The sequence below is a fragment of the Pongo pygmaeus genome, chromosome 1, assembly GCF_028885625.2.
Source record: "Pongo pygmaeus isolate AG05252 chromosome 1, NHGRI_mPonPyg2-v2.0_pri, whole genome shotgun sequence".
In the NCBI taxonomy this organism is placed as follows: Eukaryota; Metazoa; Chordata; class Mammalia; order Primates; family Hominidae; genus Pongo; species Pongo pygmaeus.
In genome coordinates, this window is record NC_072373.2 from 6,713,344 (window position 1) to 6,734,095 (window position 20,752).

General features: G+C 38.2%; 1 protein-coding gene across 3 annotated transcripts in view; it reads left to right on the forward strand.

Moving 5' to 3' along the window:
* Positions 1–20,752, forward strand: part of PLD5 (phospholipase D family member 5) — a 433,240-nt gene that overhangs the window by 167,009 nt on the left and 245,479 nt on the right. The window contains exon 2 of one of the 3 annotated variants that reach the window (XM_054448618.2): positions 9,991–10,127. In XM_054448618.2, coding sequence (XP_054304593.1) covers positions 9,991–10,127 — 137 coding nt within the window. Of the gene's footprint in view, positions 1–9,990; positions 10,135–20,752 lie in introns of those variants that run through there. The other 2 variants (XM_063670607.1, XM_063670608.1) reach the window with 2 other exon arrangements.

Below are 20,752 nucleotides of genomic sequence, written 5' to 3' on the forward strand. Positions count from 1 at the left end.
CAAAGCTCCAACAATGGACACTAAAGAAAGGGAAATTTATGAAATGACAAAAAAATTTAGAATAATCCTCTTAATAAAGTTAAGTGAACTTCAGAAACATACAGATAAAAATTAAATAAAATGTGTAAAACAATACATGAACAACATGAGAAGTTTGACAAAGAAATAGAAACAATTAAAAAATACCCAAATAGAAATCCTAGAGATGAAGAATACAATGCTTGAACTGAAAAATGCAATGAAAACTTCGTCTGCTTGATCAAATTGAAGAAGCAATCAATGAACTCGAAGACAGAACATATGAAATTTCCCAATCAAAGGAGCAAAAGGAAAAAAAGAAAAAGAATAAAGTAGGACTATGGGAATTCTGGGACACCAATGAGGCCTAACCTATGCATAATATGCATTTCACAAGGAGAAGACAGTAAAAGGGCCAGAAAACATATTGAAAGAAATGTTGGATCAAAAAGTCATTAATGGCTGGGCACAATGGCTCACATCTGTAATCCCAGCACATTGGGAGGCCGAGGCAGGTGAATCACCTGAGGTTAGGAGTTCAAGACCAGCCTGGCCAACATGGTTAAACCCCGTCCCTACTAAAAATACAAAAAATTAGCCAGGCGAGTTGGTGGACACCTGTAATCCCAGCTACTTGGGAGGCTGAGGCAGAAGAATCACTTGAACCTGGGAGGTGAAGGTTGCAGTGAGCCAAGATAATGCCATTGCACTCCAGCCTGGGCAACAAGAGCAAAATTCTGTCTCAAAAAAAAAAAAAAAAAAAAGTCATTAATTGAGGAAAGAAACCAACAGCTAGGTACAGAAAATGTAGAGGTCATCAACTAAATTCAACCCAAAAAGGAGTTCACCAAGACATATAATAATCAAACTATCAAAAATCAAAAACAAAAAATTTCTGAGAGCAGCAAGAGACAAGCAATATATTACCTACAAAGAAGTCTCAGTACAGTCATCAGTAGACTTCTCAGCAGAAACTCTCTAGGCCAGTGGGATAGTATTTTCAAAGTGCTGAATGAAAAAAAAAAAACAACCCTGCCAACCAAGAATGCTGTAGCCACCAAAGCTTTCAGAAATGAGAGAAATAAAAACTTTCCCAGGGAAATAAAATCTAAGAAAATTCATCATGATTAGGCCTCTCTTATAGGAATTGCTAAAAGAAATTCTTTAAGCAAAAAAAAAAAATGCTTCTAACTAGTAACATAATATTTAGAAAAGCACAAAACCTAATGGTATACATAATAAATAGCAATATTCAGAATACCCTAGGACTGTAATCATGATGTGTAACAATTTTATCCCTAGTGTAAGGGTTAAAGGACGGAATTATTAATAACAACTATAGCTAAAATGTCAGGAGATATATATTATAAAATGTTAATTTAGACATCAAAAGCATAAAATTTGGAAGAGGGGAGTAAAAGTGCAGAATTGCTACATGTAATCAAAGTTAAGCTATTATCAGCTTGGAGTAGACTATTATAAGTGTAAGATATTCTATGAAAGCCTCATGGTAACCAAAAAGTGAGAAAACATTCAAAACATACCACTACAGGAAACCATGAACCATAGCAAACTATAAAGGAAAACAGCAAGACAGGAAGAAAGAAATAAAGTAACTACAAAACAACCAGAAAACAACAAAATGGCAGTAGTAAATCTTTATGTAACAGTAACCTTGAGTGAAAATAGATTAAATTCCCTAATCAAAAGACATAGAGTGATGAATGAACTAAAAAAATGAGACCCAACTGTATACTACCTACACACTTCACTTTTCAAGGAACACGTAGATTTGAACATTAAAGGATGGAAAAAGATATTCCACACAAAAGGAAACCAAATGAGAACGAGGTAGTGATAGCTATATTAGACAAAATAGACTTTAAGTCAAAAAGTATTTTAAGAAGACAAAGAAGGGCATTATATAATGATAAAGGGGTCAATTTATCAATAGGATATAATAATTATAAGTATATATGCAGCTAACAGTGTAGCACCTGAATCTATAAAGGAAATATTAAAATATCTGAAGAGAAAGGTATATTTCAACACAATGTAAGTAGAGGACTTTAATACATCACTTTCAATATTGGATAGACATAAAATCAATAAGAAAACAGTGGACTTGAGCAACATTTCAGACTAAATGGACCTAGCAGACATGTACAAAACATTCCAAACCAACCACAACCAAATACACATTCTTGTCAAGAGCACACAGAACATTTTCCAGAATAAACCATATATTAGGTAACAAGGCAAGTCTTAGCAAATTTAAGAAGATTGAAATCATATCTAGTATTTTTTTCTGATCACAATGGGTTAAGACTAAAAATCAGTAACAGTAAGACTTTCAGAAAACTCACTGAAATTAAACAACATGCTCCTGAATAGCCAGTTGATCAATGAACAAAATAAAAGGGAAATTAAAAAATGTCTTGAGACAAATGAAAATGGGAACACAACATACCAAAATTTAGGAATGCAGCAAAACAAGTTCTGAGGGGTGAGTCTGTAGCAATAAATGCCTATATCAAAAAGAAAAAATATTTCAAATAAATAATGTTACACCTTAAGATAACATAAAAAGAACAAACTAAGCCCAATGTTAGCAAAAGAAAATAAATAAGAATTATCACAGAAATAAATGAAATAGAAACCAGAAAAATGATTTAAAAAATCAATAAAACTATAAAACTAAGAGAGGTTATTTGAAAAATTAAACAAATTTGACAAACCTTAAGCTGGACTAACTAAGAAGAAAAGACTCAAATAAAATCAAAAATAAAAGTGGAGACATTACAACTGATAACCACAGAAACACAATCATAAGAAACTATTATGAATTATTATATGCCAACAAATTGGATGACCTGGAATAAATAAATTTCTAGACACATACAACCTATCAAGACAGAATGACAAAGAAATACAAAATCTGAGCAGATGAATAACAAGTGAGGAGATTGAACCAGTAATAAAAAGTCTCTCATCAAGAAAAGCCCAAGGCCTGATGGCTTCACTGCTGAATGCTGCCAAACATTTAAAGAACTATTGCCAATTCCCCACTGACTTTTCCAAAAAAAATCACAGAGGAAAAAATACTTCCAAAGTCTTTCTACAAAGTCAGCATTACCCCTACACTAAAGCCAGACAAGGACATCACAAGTAAAGAAAACTACAGGCCAATATCCTTGATAAATATAGATGCAAATATCCTCAACAAAATACTCACAAATAAAATTCAACAACACATGAAAAGGATCATTTACCATGATCAAATGGGATCTATCCCTGGGATGCAAGGATATATCCACACTGACAAATTGTCAAATGTGATACACCACATTGACAGAAAAAATAAGTCATATGATCATCACATTAGATGCAGAAAAAAACACTTCACAAAATTTAACATCCTTTCATGGTTAAAAAAAAAAAACACTCAAATTGTATATAGGAGAAATGTACTTCATAATAAAGGCCATTTATAATCTCACAGATAACATTATACTCAATGGTGAAAAATTAGAGCCCTTTTCTCTAAGATCCAGTATAAGACAAGGATGCCCATTCTCATCACTTCTATTCAACATAGTATTGGACGTCCTTGAAAGAAGAGTAAGTTAAGAGAAAGAAAAGGCATCCAAATAGAAAAGGAAGAAGTGAAACTGTTGTTTGCTGATGACATGATCTTGTAGGACAGAAGCCCCCAGATTGGGGCTTAGTCCAAGAGGGTTTTGGCTTCACCCAGGAAATAATTCAACCGCAATCCAGTGGTGGTAAACAGCAATCATATTAAATGGTACTTCTCTTTGAAGAACAGGGCTAACTCATTGGCCACGTGCCCAGGGTTTGCATCACAAGGGATCTTGGCAACTTTATTTACACTCAGATAAATCTGCTTTCAATTATAGGAAAATTAAGGGATGGATCAATGCAAATTCAGGGTGGATTATTTAGAACTCTCTAGGGAAAAGTCTGTAACTTCCAGGTTGTTGGCAAAGGGGGTGGTAACTTCTGGGTCATTGTCATGGCATGTGTAAACTGTCATGGTGCTGGTGGGGAGTGTCTTATGCCTATGAGCAAGGAGGGCAGCTAGGGATCACTTTCATCATCATCTGCTGGTTCCTGCCAGTTTCTTCACTTTATCCTGTCTGGACCAGATCTTGTTTTGTGACCAGAAAGTAAGTCTTGCTGGTCTCTTACCTCAATCTTATATATAAGAAACTCTAAAGAATCCACCAAAAAAGAAACTGTTAGAGTTATCAACAAATTTAGTGAAGTTACAGGATATGAAATCAACATGGAAAAATTAGTAGGATTTCTTTTCACTAACAACAAACTTTGAAAAAGAAATTGAGAGAATAATCCCATTTATAATAGCTATAAAAATAAAATAGGAATAAATTTTTTAGGTGAAAGACTTTTACACCAAAAAGTATAAAACATTAATGAAAAAAAATTGAAGACACAAATATATGGAAATAATTCTGGCCGGAATAATTAATACTGCAAGCCATGTATCTGATAGAGAATCAGTATTCAAAATACATAAGGAACTCAACTCTATAGAAAGAAAACAATCTGATTAAGAAATATGCAAAGGACCTGAATAGATATTGTAAGAATTATACTATGCAAAGCAATTTACAGATTTATTGCAATTCTTATCAAAATCCCAATGTCATTTTTCATAGATGTAGAAAACACAGTCCTAAAATTCATATGGAACCACAAAAAACTCTGAATGGCCAAGGCGATCATTAGCAAAAGGAGCAAAGCCAGAGGCATCACACTACCTGATTTCAATCTATACTGTGCTACAAAACAGTAGTAATTAAAGCAACATAGTACTGGCAAAAAAGTAGACACACTGACCAATGGAACAGAAGAGAGAGCACAGAAATGAAACCACACATCTGTGGTCAATTGATTTTTGACAAAGGTGCTAAGAATATACAATGGAAAAAGAGCACTGTCTTTAATAAATGGTATTGGGAAAACTGGATATTCATATGCAAAAGAAAGAAACTGGACCTTGTCTCACACTATATACAAAAATCAACTCAAAACAGATTAAAGAAACATAAAACCTGAAAGTGTCAAACTACTAAAACAGGGGAAGAGCTACATGATATTGGCCTGGATGACAACTTTTTTAGATTTCACCTCGAAAGCACAGGCAACAAAGGCAAAAATAAACAAATGGGATTACATTCAAATAAAAAGCTTATTTAAAACAAAGGAATTAACAGAGTGAAGACACAACCTAGGGATTAGGAGAAAATATTTGCAAACCATATACCTGATAGAAAACTAATATCCAAACTGTACAAGAAACTCAACTCTATGGGAAGAAAAACAAGTAATCTGATCAAGAAATAAGTAAAGGGCTTTCATAGATATTTCTTTAAAGACATACAAATGGGTAACAGATACGTAAAAATTGTTCAGCATCACTAATCATCAGGGAGATGCCATTTAAAACCACAATGAGATATTACTTTACACCTGCTACGTGGCTATCATCAAAAGGACAAAAGACTAGCATTGGCAAGGACTGGAGAAAAGGGAACTTATGTACTGTTGGAAGAAATGTAAATTAGTGTAGCCATTATAGAAAATTGTATGCAGATTCCTTAAAAAACTAAAAAATAGATTTGCCATATGATCTAGCAATCCTACCTTTGGGTATTTACCCAAAGATTTTAAATCGGTATGTTGAAGAGATGTCTGCACACTCATGTTTATTGCACCACTATGCATAATAGCCAAGCTGTGGGATTAACCTAAGTGCCCATCAACAGATGAATGGAGTTTTGAAAATATGGAATGTATGTACAACAAAATAGTATTCAGCCTGAAAAAAGAAAGTTCGTAATTTGTGCCAACATGGATAGAATTGGAGAAGATATGCTAAGTGATAAGCCAAATGTAGAAAGGCAGATTACCACATGTTCTCACTTATATGTGGAATATAAAACAATTGAAGTTACAGAAGTAGAGAGTAGAATGGTGGTTACCAGAGGCTGGTGGGTAGAGGGGATGAGGAGATGATAAGCAAAGGGTACAAAGCCTAAGATTGGAGGAATAAGTCTGCTTCTTTTTGAGATCTGTTGCATAGCATAGTGAATATAGATAATAATTGAGTACTGTACATTGTATCATTAAGAGAGTATAGCTCCAATGTTCTGATCACAAAAATGTCAAATATTTAAGGTGATAGTTTTATAGCTTAATTTATGATTCTACCTATATTTTAAAAATCACTTTGTACCTTATAAAACTATAATTTGTCAAAATATAAACTTTTAAAAGTATTAGTGAGGAATAAGGGATGAATGAAAAATAAAATGGCAAGACGAATACACAATCTATTCTGCAAGTTTTATATAGTTGCTAAATGTGGCCCATGAATTTGCCTGTAGTTCCAGCAGAAAGTAAAAAAGGATAAAATACAAAATTTATAATCACCAAAATATGTAATCAAGCCAGTTTTCAGAAAGGTCACAAATGAGTTTTGAGAGAAACATTTTTTGTGTCTCTGCATTCTCAGAAGTATGCTGTATTAGTCTGTTCTCATGCTGCTAATAAAGACATACCCGAGACTGGGTAATTTATAAAGGAAAGAGAGGTTTAATGGACTCACAGTTCCACATGACTGAGGAGACCTCACAATCATGGTGGAAAGTGAAGGAGGAGCAAAGGCACATCTTACGTGGGGCCAGGCAAGAGAGTGAGTGCAGGGGGACTGCCCTTCATAAAACCATCAGATCTCGTGAGACTTATTCACTATCATGAGAACCACATGGGAAAAACCTACCCCCATAATTCAATTACCTCCTGCCTGGTCCCTCCCATGACACATGGGGATTATGCAAACTACAATTCAAGATGAGATTTGGGTGGGGACACAGTCAAACCATATTATATGCCATTGTAATTTTCATTTCGTTCATTCACTATTTATACAATAATTATTTCTTGAGCACCTTCTATTTGTTAGGGTTGTGCTGTTTGCTTGAGGATAGAAAGAATAAAACAGGGCCAGGCGCAGTGGCTCATACCTGTAATCCCGGCACATTGGGAGACTGAGGTGGGTGGATCACCTGAAGTCAGGAGTTCGAGATTAGCCTGACCAACACGGAGAAACCCCATCTCTACTAAAAATACAAAATTAGCTGGTCGTAGTGGTGCAATGCCTGTAATCTCAGCTACTCAGGAGGCTGAGGCAGGAGATCGCTTAAGCCTGGGAGGTGGAGGTTGCGGTGAGCCGTGATCACGCCATTGCACTCCAGCCTGGGCAACAAGAGTGAAACTCTGTCTCAAAAGGGGGAAAAAAAAAGAATAAAACAGAATCCATGTCTTACAGATAAGCAGGGTCTAGGGTAAAAGAATAATGGCTGTATCTTTCTTTGGCTTTCATCACTTCGTGTTTGAGTGGGGAGTAAGAAAATATCATGACAGGCAGGAGCAGACTTGGATTGAGGTTCCAATAGGAGATGAGGCCTAAAGGAGGATTTGAAACAAAAATGAAGCACTCATGTGGGCTGACAGTGCCTGGTCACAGAAACACTCATTCCTTTGACTTGACTACATCTATTTCTAACTACAATCTGTCATTTAAGGATACCTCTCGATGACCTGGACTCTGAGTTTGGGAGGTTCCTTGGATTCTTAGGAAATCATGTGGCTTTGGTGATAAAGTGAAGCCGGGTGGTAAGAGGATGCAAAGTCAGCTGGTTTCAGAAAGGCTCTGAACTGTGTGTGTGTGTGTACGTGTGTATACATATATTTATCACTAACAGAGTGATGTATGCCTGGTTGCCTGACCAAAGATGACCCTTTCACCTCTGTAAATAACCCTTAAAAGCTGTACATAGACTTAAAATTGCTTTTCCTCCTTTCTCCATCCAGAATTTATCTAATTTATCTTGGTCTTTTTGGGCTGCCATAACAAAATATCATAAACTCGGTAGCTTATACACAACAGAAACTTATTTCTCACAGTTTTGGAGGCTGGGAAATCCAAGATCAAGATGCTGGTAGATTTGGCTTCTGGTGAGGGCCCATTTCTTTTTTCATCTATGGTGCCATCTTGCCGTATCCCCACGTGATAGAAGGGGCAAGGGAGCTCTTTAAGGCCTTTTTTTTTCTTTTAGAGACAAAGTCTCACTATGATGCCCACACTGGAGTGTAGTGGCTATTCACAGGCACAGTCATAGTGCACTGCAGCCTCAAAACCCTGGAATCAAGCAGTCCTCCAACCCCAGCCTCCTTACTAGCTGGGACTGTAGGTGCATGTCACCATGCTCATCTCTGAGACTCATTCATGAGGGTAGAACTCTGTCTTCATGACCTAATCACCTCCCAAAAGTCCCCATCTCCTAATGTCATCACCTTGGAGGTTAAGGTTTCAACATGTGAATTTTGGGTGTACACAAATATTCAGACTGTAGCAGAGGGAAGGCAGGAAGAATGATTTGTCACAGTGGCCACAGCTCCTGCCCAGTTATCACGGCCCTGTCTTCTGCCACTTTTAGCCATGAGCCCCTAGAAAGAGAGATGGCTCAGATTATCATACTGGGGCCTAATGATATGTATGTGAGTGACTTTGACCACCTGGACATTCAGCTTGTATTTCTAAGTGAAAATCATATCAAGAGTTATGTTTGTGTTCAGAGTTTTAAAATGAACAATGTCAGTTAAATAACACATTGTAAACCAAAAATAAAATTCGAAACGCCCCATCCATCTAAATGGAACCCTCTTAGCTAGGCGCCTTCCAAAGTTAACCTGAAAAACTAGTTCAGGCCATGATGAGAAGTGGGAGCTGGACATGCCTCATTTGTGCTCTCCTCCCTTTTGGAATTGCTGATAGAACAGACTCTAAGTCTGATAAGAAACATTTATAGTCCATTCTCTCTGAAGCCCGCTACCTGGAAGTGTCATCTGCGTGATAAATCCTTGGTCTCCACAACCCCTTATAGTAACTCAGACATTCCTTGCTTTTGATAATAACTCTTTCAACCAATTGCCAATCAGAAAATCTTTGACTCTGCCTATGACATGGGAGCCCCCACTTCCAGCTGTCCTGCCCTTCAGGACTGAACCAATGTACATTTTACATGTATTGATTGATACTGTTTGTTTGTTTGAGATGGAGTCTCGCTCTGTCGCCCAGGCTGGAGTGCAGTGGTGCGATCTTGGCTCACTGCAAGCTCTGCCTCCCAGGTTCATGCCATTCTCCTGCCTCAGCCTCCGGAGTAGCTGGGACTACAGGTGCCTGCCACCACACTCGGCTAATTTTTTGTATTTTTAGTAGAGATGGGGTTTCACCGTGTTAGCCAGGATGGTCTTGATCTCCTGACCTCATGATCCACCCACCTCAGCCTCTCAGAGTTCTAGGATTACAGGCATGAGCCACCGTGCCCGGCCTATTGATTGATGTTTTATGTCTCCCTAAAATGTATAAAACCAAGTTATGGCCCAACCACCTTGGCCACATGGTCTCAGGATCTCCTGAGGGTTCTGTCATGGGCCATTGGTCACTCACATTTGACTTAGAATAAATATCTTCAAATGTTTTACAGAGTTTGACTGTTTTTATCAACAGCATGATGCTGGCATATGTGTTTCATTTTTAATTTGAAACAATAGATATCATAGTGATCTTTTCTGGACTGCTCTTGAGTAGGAAGAAGAAGAAGAGCAAACTCATTCAGAAGCCTGGATACTACACTTGAATTAGTTAACAGGGTCTATCACTTAGAGTGGGGTTTGAAGGCTGTGTTGAGAAATAAGCATAAAGATCTTCAGCATGTTCACTAGAGAATAGCTTTCCCTTCTCGGCAGTGATCATCGTATCCCCATCCATTTTTCATGGAATATTGAGAAGTTGTCACATCTTAAGTTTCCCAAGAGAAAGCAGCACCACTTACTTTTCTTTGTCTTTGTTTCCTCTTTCAGTCCCAGCAGAAGTGCATCGTGATCTTTGCCCTGGTGTGCTGCTTTGCCATTCTGGTTGCACTGATCTTTTCAGCCGTGGACATCATGGGAGAAGATGAGGATGGACTCTCAGAAAAAAATTGCCAAAATAAATGTCGGTAAGAGGTAACAAACAAAAATTCTCTTTTAGGGGGCGGGCAAGACATCCAAAGAGGGCCTTGAGCAATGGAGAAGAAAATACATAAACACACGGTAGTCATCCATCCAGGCTCCCCTTAGCTTAAGCTGAGGTGTGAGTCTGTCCACTAGTACTCTTACTTTTAGGGCAAGTAATGAGTAATGATTGAATTCACTTTACAATCTGGTCATATTCTCTACAGGCTGGTGGGCAACAAAAACATTTTTGTTAACAGTCAGCATTTCTGGAGACCACTGTATATGAGGTTTGTTTTGGGTGTTCATGATGAGCCTGTAAAAAATGAGTGCCCCAATGGACAAAGAACGCTGTGCTAGTTGTTCCATCAAATGTAAGTTAAAAAACACACGTCTCAGGGAAAATTCCAAATTAAAGTTAGGGATTGAAGAAGTAAGTGTGTCGATGAGAAGACACAGGGCTCCTCGACCTGTCCCAATTTAGCACACAGTTTGTTTTTAATCTAGAAACTACAATAGCTTTACGGTTTTATGTATGCATTATGTCTCTACAGTTACATTAAGTAGCATTTCCTGGGGGCCATTGCTGACTGGCAGAGACATCACAGTGTAATTTCAACCCCAGAAATCTCCTCATCAAACTCTTCTCTGAGCTGCTACCATTTTTTCAGGTTCGGGGAGGGTGAAGAAAAGTACCAAAAGCAGGCAGATAGAGAAGAGGTCTATTTTTATATACGTATTGCTGCAAAGCTGAAGTGAGGCCACTAAATTACAACAGTGATTATAAATTAGAGCTTATAATAAATTTAAATTGTTATATTTCCCAGTGGAAAGCATTAGCCTAAGACCCCCCCAACTTTCCTAGCTTAAAGTAACAACCTGGTAATGTGTATGTGAGTTTTATCCTGGATATTTTGCTTTGAGGTTGAATGTTCTGGTGCAGGAAATGTTCTGAAAAGACAATTGGCATTTTTTTTTAACCCGTGGTACCTTATAGTGTAGTTACCAGGCAACAGGTATTACATACAGAGCAGAGTATAAAAGGAAGAAATCAAAACACATTTTAGATTTTCTTCCTTCATGTTAGAAAGGTATTCCATAGTATTATGTAGCCATAAAAAGGAACAAGATCACGTCCTTTGCAGGGACATGGATGGAATTGAAAGCCATTATCCTTAGCAAGCTAATGCAGGAACAGAAAACCAAATACTGCATGTTCTGACTTATAAGTGGGAGCTACATGATGAGAACACATGGACACATGGTGGGGAACAACACACCCTAGGGCCTGTTGGAGGGTTGGGGTGGGAGGACGGAGAGCATCAGGAAGAATAGCTGATGAATGCTGGGCTTAATATTTACCTGGGTGATGGGATGATCTGTGCAGCAAACCACCATCACCCACATTTCCCTATGTAACAAACCTGCACATCCTGCACTTGTACCCCTGAACTTAAAAGCTGGAAATAAAAAAAGGTATTTCATAAATATATTTACTTCCCAGACTGGATTTGGGTGAAAAATTGTTTTGTGATTACTGTAATGAAAGCAACAGAAGAACAGTTGGTTACTGTCATCTTTTGCTAATGCTGTTACATGTCAAATATACATAGACAAGGAGCCCATGACTCATATTTACTGAGTGAGATCACACTGCTTCTCTCTCTTCTCACCTTAAAGTGAAGAGTGCTGTGTATTTTAAATGCAAACTCGAACACCTAGAAGGCAATTTCATAGAGGTCAAACCATAGCAGTTTCCTTAAGACAAAATACCTGGTCATTTCAATGCACATTACCAGGTATTGGTAATTTTCAACAACAAAAGGTCATTTTTTTTCACTTGGAGGAAGCTAAAATTTGCTTTAATTTTTATTTTTAACTCATGCAACTGGAATTGGGGTCTGGCTATTTCTTCTCTCAATCAGTAACTAAATTCTAATGACTTAATACTACTTCTCCCACCATCTAGAAAATATTATTCTAGCTACTACGCATTCTCCTTTCCTTTGGGTGGTTGGACTCACTACCCTGGTTACTAGATAACATATATCATATATATATGATATTACATATGATATATGATTTTATATATATATATAGAGAGAGAGAGAGAGGAAGGAGGGAGAGGGAGGGAGAGGGAGAGAGAGGGAGAGAGAGAGAGAGAGAGAGAGATCTTCTGCAGCTTCTTGCCCTGTGCCCTGTGTTTCTGTTCTGCATTCTCAGACATTACAACATACACTTCTTGTATGTCTGCCCTAGAACTGGTATCTTGCTTCCCCTAACTTCATCCCCAGGAAGTTTCTGCTTTTGCTCCTCTCTCCAATGCACAGGATGAGGAGGTAGGGTTGCTGCGTTTCCTTATACCCTAATCCAGTTTCCAACCTGGTGTTTCACCACCTTTTCTGGATTATTCTTATTTGAATTTGATTTGATCTTCCACAAGCTCCTCCTGATTCGGTCTGAGGACAACTGTGGGCTTTAGGTCAGTGTTGATATCAGGGTTGACAGAATCCTTCTGGAAGTCATATTCTGCCAACAGAGGGTACTCCAGGTGGATGCAACATTTCTGGAGTTCCTCAATCATTTCCTGGGGATTGAGCCTTTTGTGCCTGGCTAACAGACCTCCACCCATCCATCTTATCCCTTGCCAATGTTTTTAGCAACTTAAGAATTTACTTCTCAAGACTCTAGCCTTGCCATTTTTTAAGCATTTCAAATCAATACATTTAAAATCCACTTCACCCTCACACCTACCTGCCAGCAAGCAACTCCACTTCCAAGCTAGCCTGACGCAGTTAACAGCCGTGGACTTTGAAATTAGGAAGATCTGAATTTAAATCTACATTTACTACTTACTAACTGTAAGCTTGGGGAAGATATGAATTGAATTATTTCATTCATCCTCTATTGGGAGAGCACCAAGAGACTGCACAAGGAGTTACAGTAGAGTCATGAGACTGTTGTGCAATTTACGGTGGTCACAGCTACAATGGGTGATATGGTTTGGCTGTGCCCCATTCAAATCTCAACTTGTATTGTATCTCCCAGAACTCCCACGTGTTGTGGGAAGGACCCAGGAGGAGGTAATTGAATAATGGGGGCCATCTTTCCCATGTTATTCTCGTGATAGGGAATAAGTCTCACGAGATCTGATGGGTTTATCAGGAGTTTCTGCTTTTGCATCTCTCTTATTTTCTCTTGCCACTGCCATGTAAGAAGAGCTTTTCATCTCCCGCCATGATTCTGAGGCCTTCTCAGCCCTGTGGAACTATAAGTCCAATTAAACCCTTTTTTGTTCCCAGTTGCAGGTATGTCTTTGTCAGCAGTGTCAAAACAGACTAATAAAATGGGGATGTCAGGGTCTGGGAGAGTGGCCTGACATAGTGAAATGAATAAATTTGGTGTGGGACACCTCTTCACCCTTAATGGGTTATGAAAACTCTTTTCATTTTCCTTAAAAATGATAGATTAAAAAAATCTGTCTCACAAAGTTTATGAGGATTCAGTAAATTGTATAAACCCACGGCAAAGCATCAGGAAACTCATTAAAAAATAATATGCAAATGTTAATTATCTCCTTGTTCCTCCAAAGATTCTAGAAATTCCTCTTCTGTATTCACAACCTACTTCCTTTTCCTCCCACTTCTTCACTTATCTTGAATCTATCCTGATTTTAGTCTTTGGTTCTATGGAAATATACAAAGACCAATCACATGAGAGCAGAGGCTATTTAGTTAGAGCTTGCAGCAACAAGGGAGTCACCCACCATCAATTGTGTTTTGCAGAGACTCAAAGGTAGGCAGAGAAATGGGAAAGCTTCATAGTGGAAGAAAGAAGGCTCTAGGTGTGCTCTGATTAGGGGCTATTGGCTTGGGTAGGCTGTAGGTGGGATAACTAGAAGTGACATCCTATGTAATTGGTTAGAGAGTCATATTTGACTTTTTCTGGTTGATCCTGAATTGAAAGTAGGAACAAAAAATTAAGGAAGCTGTTGGTCATTAATCAAGTCCCGGCCATTTGGGGCCAATTGTTACAGAAATTATTGTTTGGCTTTCTGGATTGTTACTAGAGATAGCAGTCTGACTTCCTACAAGTCTAACTTACAGCAGACTGCCTTCCTGGGCTGGTTATTGCAGATAAGGGGTTAGTTTCCTGGGCAGGAGTCTACAGATTGTGCAGCCTTCATATATGATTTGGCCATTGTACATTTGTTTATTCAGTCTCTTACCTCCCTGAAGCTCCTCCTCTATCATCCCCTTCTGTCTTAATTTTCCCCCCATCCATTTGCCAGATCATGACTAGCATATGACCATGCTTCCTGCAGCATCCTGAAGTCTCACTTGGATTTTTTTTTTTTTTTTAATTTTTTTTTGCCTCGATCTGGCAGCAAATTCTTAAACTGGTTGACTCCTGGTTTTACCCATCCTTGTCCTCAGGGCAGCCTCAGCCATTGGTCCAGGCCCTCATAAGTCTGCAGGAGAGTGTTCAGTTATAGATTCCTCCAGGCAGTCATGTCTCTGGTAAAAGAGGTGAGGGCTTTTTGGAGAAGCACCATTGAATATACTGGTGCTGACACAGACCAGTAGGAAAATCCACTGGTCTGCAGAAGCTCGAACATGCCAGTCTCAACTTAAACCTTTCTCTAGAAAATTCCAGTCCTTCCTCTCATGACCTCTTCCCTTTCCTGGAGCTAACCTCCCTGGACTCCTTCCCAGACTTTACCTGAAGGTGGCGCTAACTCTACCCCATGATACTCAGTTTCCAATTACTTTGTACTGAAGTCCAATGGGTTCTCTTTCTGCTTTTCTCCGTGTGTTGTCACTATTATAAAGTGCTGCTTGCTCATTTCAACCTTTGCTGAGATCTTATTACTTTATCGTTAAACTCCTTCTGTGTGTGTAGCGCTCCTCACTTTTGAAAGTTGAAAGAATATCAACATTTACAGTCTGTCAGCATCTCATCACAGTTTTGACAGTCTCTCCCAAAGACCTCTTCATCTGGTGTACTCTTTCTTAAATATAGTACTTTAATTCATCTTATTTCTGCTAACTAGCCTTTCTGTCCTCTAATAAGATTCCCATTCTGATTCATTCTGCCCACTCAAAGTTTTTCCAACTTTCATATGCCTCTCTAAAAAATGTATCTGTCTCCCTATAAAAAATTCTTATGATTTTTTTGTCTTACTTGTTTTATTTCTTCCCCCTTTTATTATTTTGCTGCTAGATTACTGCACTAATAGTGGATAATTTTATCATAATTTCCCTCACAAATCTACAAAATATCAAAGGCTCTAAACTTATTTTCCAAATGTCTTTTAATGAGCCTCAGTTGTAATGCCCCAAAAATAAGATCTTTGACCTCAGTAAATGACCTTTTTCTTTGTCTCTTTGTATTGGATTTCTGGGCACTTCCACCATTTCCCAATGTGTTTTAAATGATTTATTTGGTCCTTATAACTTTAAATCTCCATGTCACTTTTGTTACCTGAGGGGGTGAAAGACACATTTTCTAGTTTCTACTAGTAACCTACATGTCAGTAGGCCTGGGACATCACTGATAGGTAAGGAAAGTTCAAACTGCTAGTTTAGGTTGCATGCATCCTGTGACTTGGCTATTTTGCAATTTGCTAGTGCCCCTAATCATCCTCTTACCTCGTTCTTGTGAGAGGTAACTACACACGGTGAAGTTTCCCACACATCATGTCCTCAGAGACCAGCAGAGACATTGGAGCTGAGCTCCAGGTGCTGCTCCATTGCAGAACACCTGCTCTCACATGAACACCCACCCTTTCAGAGGAGAGGTCTTCATTTTGTATATATAGCTACTTCCATCTTCCCTTCCCCCCACACAGAGCTATCCTACATCAGTCATTTTCAGTTGCTACTCCACCACTTATTAGAGACACTATTAGACACTCACTAGAAGAGGGACTTTTGTTGCTATTCCTCCCTGACAAATACACACAGAACCAGTCAGCATCCTTCTCCTCCCTGACTTCAGGCCAATCCTCATGACAATACGGAAATTAATTTCTGCAAAGTGTCATTAAGCAAGCTGAGTAAACATACCGTCTTGGGTGGGCTAACATTGCCATATAATCATATTGATGAGCATGTGTCACCTATTTTATCTAGGTAGTTATGGCAGCCTCTGTTCAAGACCTCCTCACACTTGCATCTCATCTTCCTGAAACAGCCCCCATGCCTGGGTGGCTACCGGTCTAGGTTGGCTCACTCTTGCCCACATATCTTCACATTCGTTTTAGCTTGCTCACTTAGTCTGAAGTATGAAGGAAACGGAACAACTCAGTCTATCTATCCGTATCTCTATATCTCAGTCTCTATCTCTAACCTATCTAATCCCCATTATTCCTGACTCCAGAAATTTTCTTTCATCCTAAATTGAATAGATTTGGGTCTGTACAAAAGGGGTCCCATGTAATATTATAGGCTGGGTAACCAATGTATAAGTTTCCACAGCAGTTCTCCAATAAGGAGTGTCCTAGATCACCAAAGGCTGGTCACAGAAAGTATAGCAAGGGCCAAATTCACTTTGTAATATACCACCCCTTCACACATAGACTTTTTATACATCCTTTCTAAATTTTCAAGTTTTTCTATTAAAAAGCTGACTACTTTATATTTTTCACCTACTTTATTTGCTGAATCTCTTCCTCTGACCTATCATTTCTTAAAAAATATCTACAGACATCTAGATTTATATCTAGATTTATATCAATAAGCGGCTATGCTGCCGCTTCAGCATAGCACACACATAATTTGGTTCATCAATATATGACATTCCTAGAAGACAGTATTGAGAGACCACTTTATTTGTTGACAATTACCTCCTAGTATTTTGTCACTTTTCTGTTTAGTATCATGACCTTATAGTGATCTTAACAGACTCAGCTTGCTCCAGTGGACTTTAATCATTGTTTTCCCTTTTAATGCCCAAATTGTCACTAGGCCAGTGAGAGCCACCTTTTGTACTTTTTGACACTATTCCAGGGATCTCTGAGAGCCGCCTTGCTTTTTGGCAACAGCAAGCTTTTCTAGTGCTATTTTAAATTAGCTTGCTTTGAGACGTGGTATTGTCTACATTCAAATGAGCCCTGGTTCCTTTTCATGAAGACTTCTATTAAAGACCAGAATCTAAGTTCTGTGGCTGTCCTTATATTGTCGTCCAAGGGTATTGGTGATAGACACAGTGATACCACAGGAAACATTCTTAAGCTGCAGTAATGAACAATTGTATGGTACTAAAGAATTGTTCAGCACTGACTGAACAGTACTTCTCCCTCCCTCCTTCCCTCTTCCTCTCCCTTCATTTCTTCATATTCCAGACATAAGCATGTGGACTATAGGGCCAGATTACCTGGGTTTGAATCTGGCTCTACCACTTAGGAGCTTTGCAGTCTTGGGGAAGTTTCTTGATTTTACTGTGCCTCATTTTCTTTTCATCTGTATATTGTAGACAAGTATTGGGTCTTGTGTGAAAGGCTTCTTTAAAGACTAAATATGTTAATGTGAGTACCTTTGGTATAATAGCATCTGTCATATAATAAATGTTCAATAAATATCCACTATTATTCTTCTTATTAAGGGGAAGAAGTTTATTGCAGATGTTTGCAGTTTTTTTTTTTTTACTTTCATCTTACTTTGCTCCAAAATGGGGGAGAGCTTATTATCATTTTTCACCCTCTTCTTAAGCTATAAATTTTTCCCTTTATCTACATTAACTTTGACCTATTTTGCTTTGTATTGACAAACCCAACTATGTTTTTAAATTACAGCATTGCTCCCAAATTTAGGAGATCCCATTTGGTTTTGGCTCCTTATTTGAGATCTGAGCACTCTTCTGACTGCCTAAAAAAGAAAAAAGAAGGTAGTCTAACTTATTCTTCTTACCCCAGAGGAACTCTGAAGAATGTAAAAGCCTAGAGCCCTTGATACTACAAATGGATTTCCAGGGCACTAAATGAAAAATAGCGATGAAAAGTAGAATAAAGACAAAAACTATCTCTAGAGCCTTTTATTTTATATCCTCTCCTAGTTTCCCCATTTGAGCTGACAGTGAGCCTATCGCCTGTATGATATTCTGAAGTATTTTCCCTTTTATCAGTGCCAGTATCTATTTCTTCTGGAATTTTCTATGATCTAAGAGGAGAGAGAAGCATTTATGTTTAATTCACGATGTTAAACATAAGTGAGTCATTTGATCCATTTCTTATTGGCTCCCTCTCTTTTCCAGTTGTAAATCCCTTCCACTTCCCTCCCCTTCCCTTCCCTGGGTCTCTGTTTAGAGATTGCTTTGGTTGAGAAGATGGCGTCCACCTGATGTAACTCCTTCAGCTTTCTTTCCAACTCAGAATCCCCCAAGTGACTTCCTTTGTCCCTCCCTCCTTCGATTTTTATCTCAGAGGAAGAGATGTTCCTTTCCTTTTCTAAAACTAGCCCCTCTGTCAACACACTGAATCCTGTGGAAATAAATGAAGGCCAACCCCATGAGAAAAGTAAAGGTTATTTATTCTGAGCTTCTATAGCAAGAGACTCAGCCACCATCACTTGCATTTTGGCAGAGACTCAAGGGCTGGCAGAGGAGTGGGAAAACTTTGTAATAAGGAGAAATGAACACTACATGTCACTTTCCCTTTTGAGCCTCTATGCCTTCGAAGGTCATCTGCATTCTCCCAGAGTCCTGAGCTGAAGAACCTCATCCCTCTTTGATTCTTCACTTTTTTGCCCCCTTTCTCCAAATAAAAGTCCAGTCCTGTAATGGGAACTTTGGTCTTTTATTGGAGTTATCAGCATTTCTGTTTGTTTGTTTGTTTCCCTGAATAGATCAAAAGCTCCCTGAGAACAAGGAACCCATCTATCTGTCTCTTTCTGTGCCACATGCAGTCTCTCACACTGGGCTGAGTGGCTACCATTTTTTAAGTGGGCAATAGTTTCCATGAAAATACAAGTATAAATTACAGAAAGAATAGTGTTCATTGAGATAATATGTATTATTACGTTACTTTATTATTCCTCCATAGTAGAATATGCCTTAGATCAAACCGAGAATTATGAGAGAAGATACAGTAGTTTATAGATTATATATGTAAAGACTATCATGTAGAAATGAGTTAGAAAAAGAAACTTGTAGAGGAGTTGTTAAAATGAAATAGAATAGTCTGATGCTATACTTTTTTTCTAACTAGCATTGAATAAATAACTTAATAACTGGAAATGGGAGATAGCTTGATTTTAAGTGAAGGAAAAGAGAAGTCTCCAAACACATTTAAATAACAGATATTTTTATGCTTCTGAACTCTACTCTCCTATGAGATGGCATGTATTAATATTTTCATTTCACCATTGAATCCAGTAAGATTCAAATTTCCTGAACTATGAGATTTGATTAGCCCAATATCCAGAAAGTATTGTTTACATTCCACAGCTAAAATTTAAAAGATTATGTTAAAAATAATGTTTCATCTTTAGCATTTAATATTTAAAGGAGGAAATCCGAGAGAGTGTGACACTCCCCTGATAGTCTATAATTACCACTCTAAGAAGCAGCAGAAGCTAATTATTTCAAAGTTTTGATTTTAATGAAACTTAATATATGATTAATGATGTTGACATTTCCTGTCACCAGGTTTGTTCTCCAAAAAGATAATTTGAATGTGATATGTATTTTTCAAAAAGTTCACTGAACCCTTATAGGCACAGTCATACCTGATAATCATGAGTAGTGTTGAAAACAGAAAGTATGGCTGTGTTTTCCACAGACAACCTGTTTCAACTGCCTTGTCAGGAAGAGGCCCTATGTGTAATCATTCTCATAGTAACACCTAAGAGCCCAACCTGAATCTGAGGCAATAGGAACATTGATGGAGGGAGTGGAGTGGGAAGAAAAATAAAGAGAAAACTGGAGTTGATGTGTCTGATGGGTATTCTTATATTTTGGTTATAGACCTGTAATTAGAAATTTTTCTAATCAGAACTTCCAGTTAAAGCAATTGCCATGGTCACAAAGACTATATTGAGAAAAATTTTAAACAGAAAAATCTGTTAAAGCCTCATAGGACCTCAGCTTCCAAAACCATAGAATTTAGACATTTAGAACAGGTTGCAATGTTGGAATGCAGCATTTCAGAATGGGTTTATGCTTCAGAGGGGAAACTTTGAACTGTGAGTCTAAAAGGCATGGTAGCAAGCAATAAAAGATTCTGCAAACCAACATGAACTACAAATCCAAAGCAGTTTTCAGATATTACTCACCCTGGATGCAGCGATATGTTTGCAACATGAAACTTAGGTAGGTTCAGATGACCTAGGATAGGTTTCCTGTTGTCCCTTCAAGCTGAGGAAGTCATCTAAACTCAGCCTCCATACTCCCATTTATAAATTGATGAGAAGTCGTCTTCCATGCTGCTGTGAGACAGAAATAAGATAATTCACGTGTAGAAGACTGCAAAGTGCTTTACAAAGTGAGGTATTATATGATTCGCTTGCTTATTTATTTATCTATTTATTTGAGACAGTGTTTTGCTCTTGTTGCCCAGGCTGGAGTGCAATGGCGTGGTCTTGGCTCACTGCAACCTCTGCCTCCCAGATTCAAGGGATTCTTCGGCCTCAGC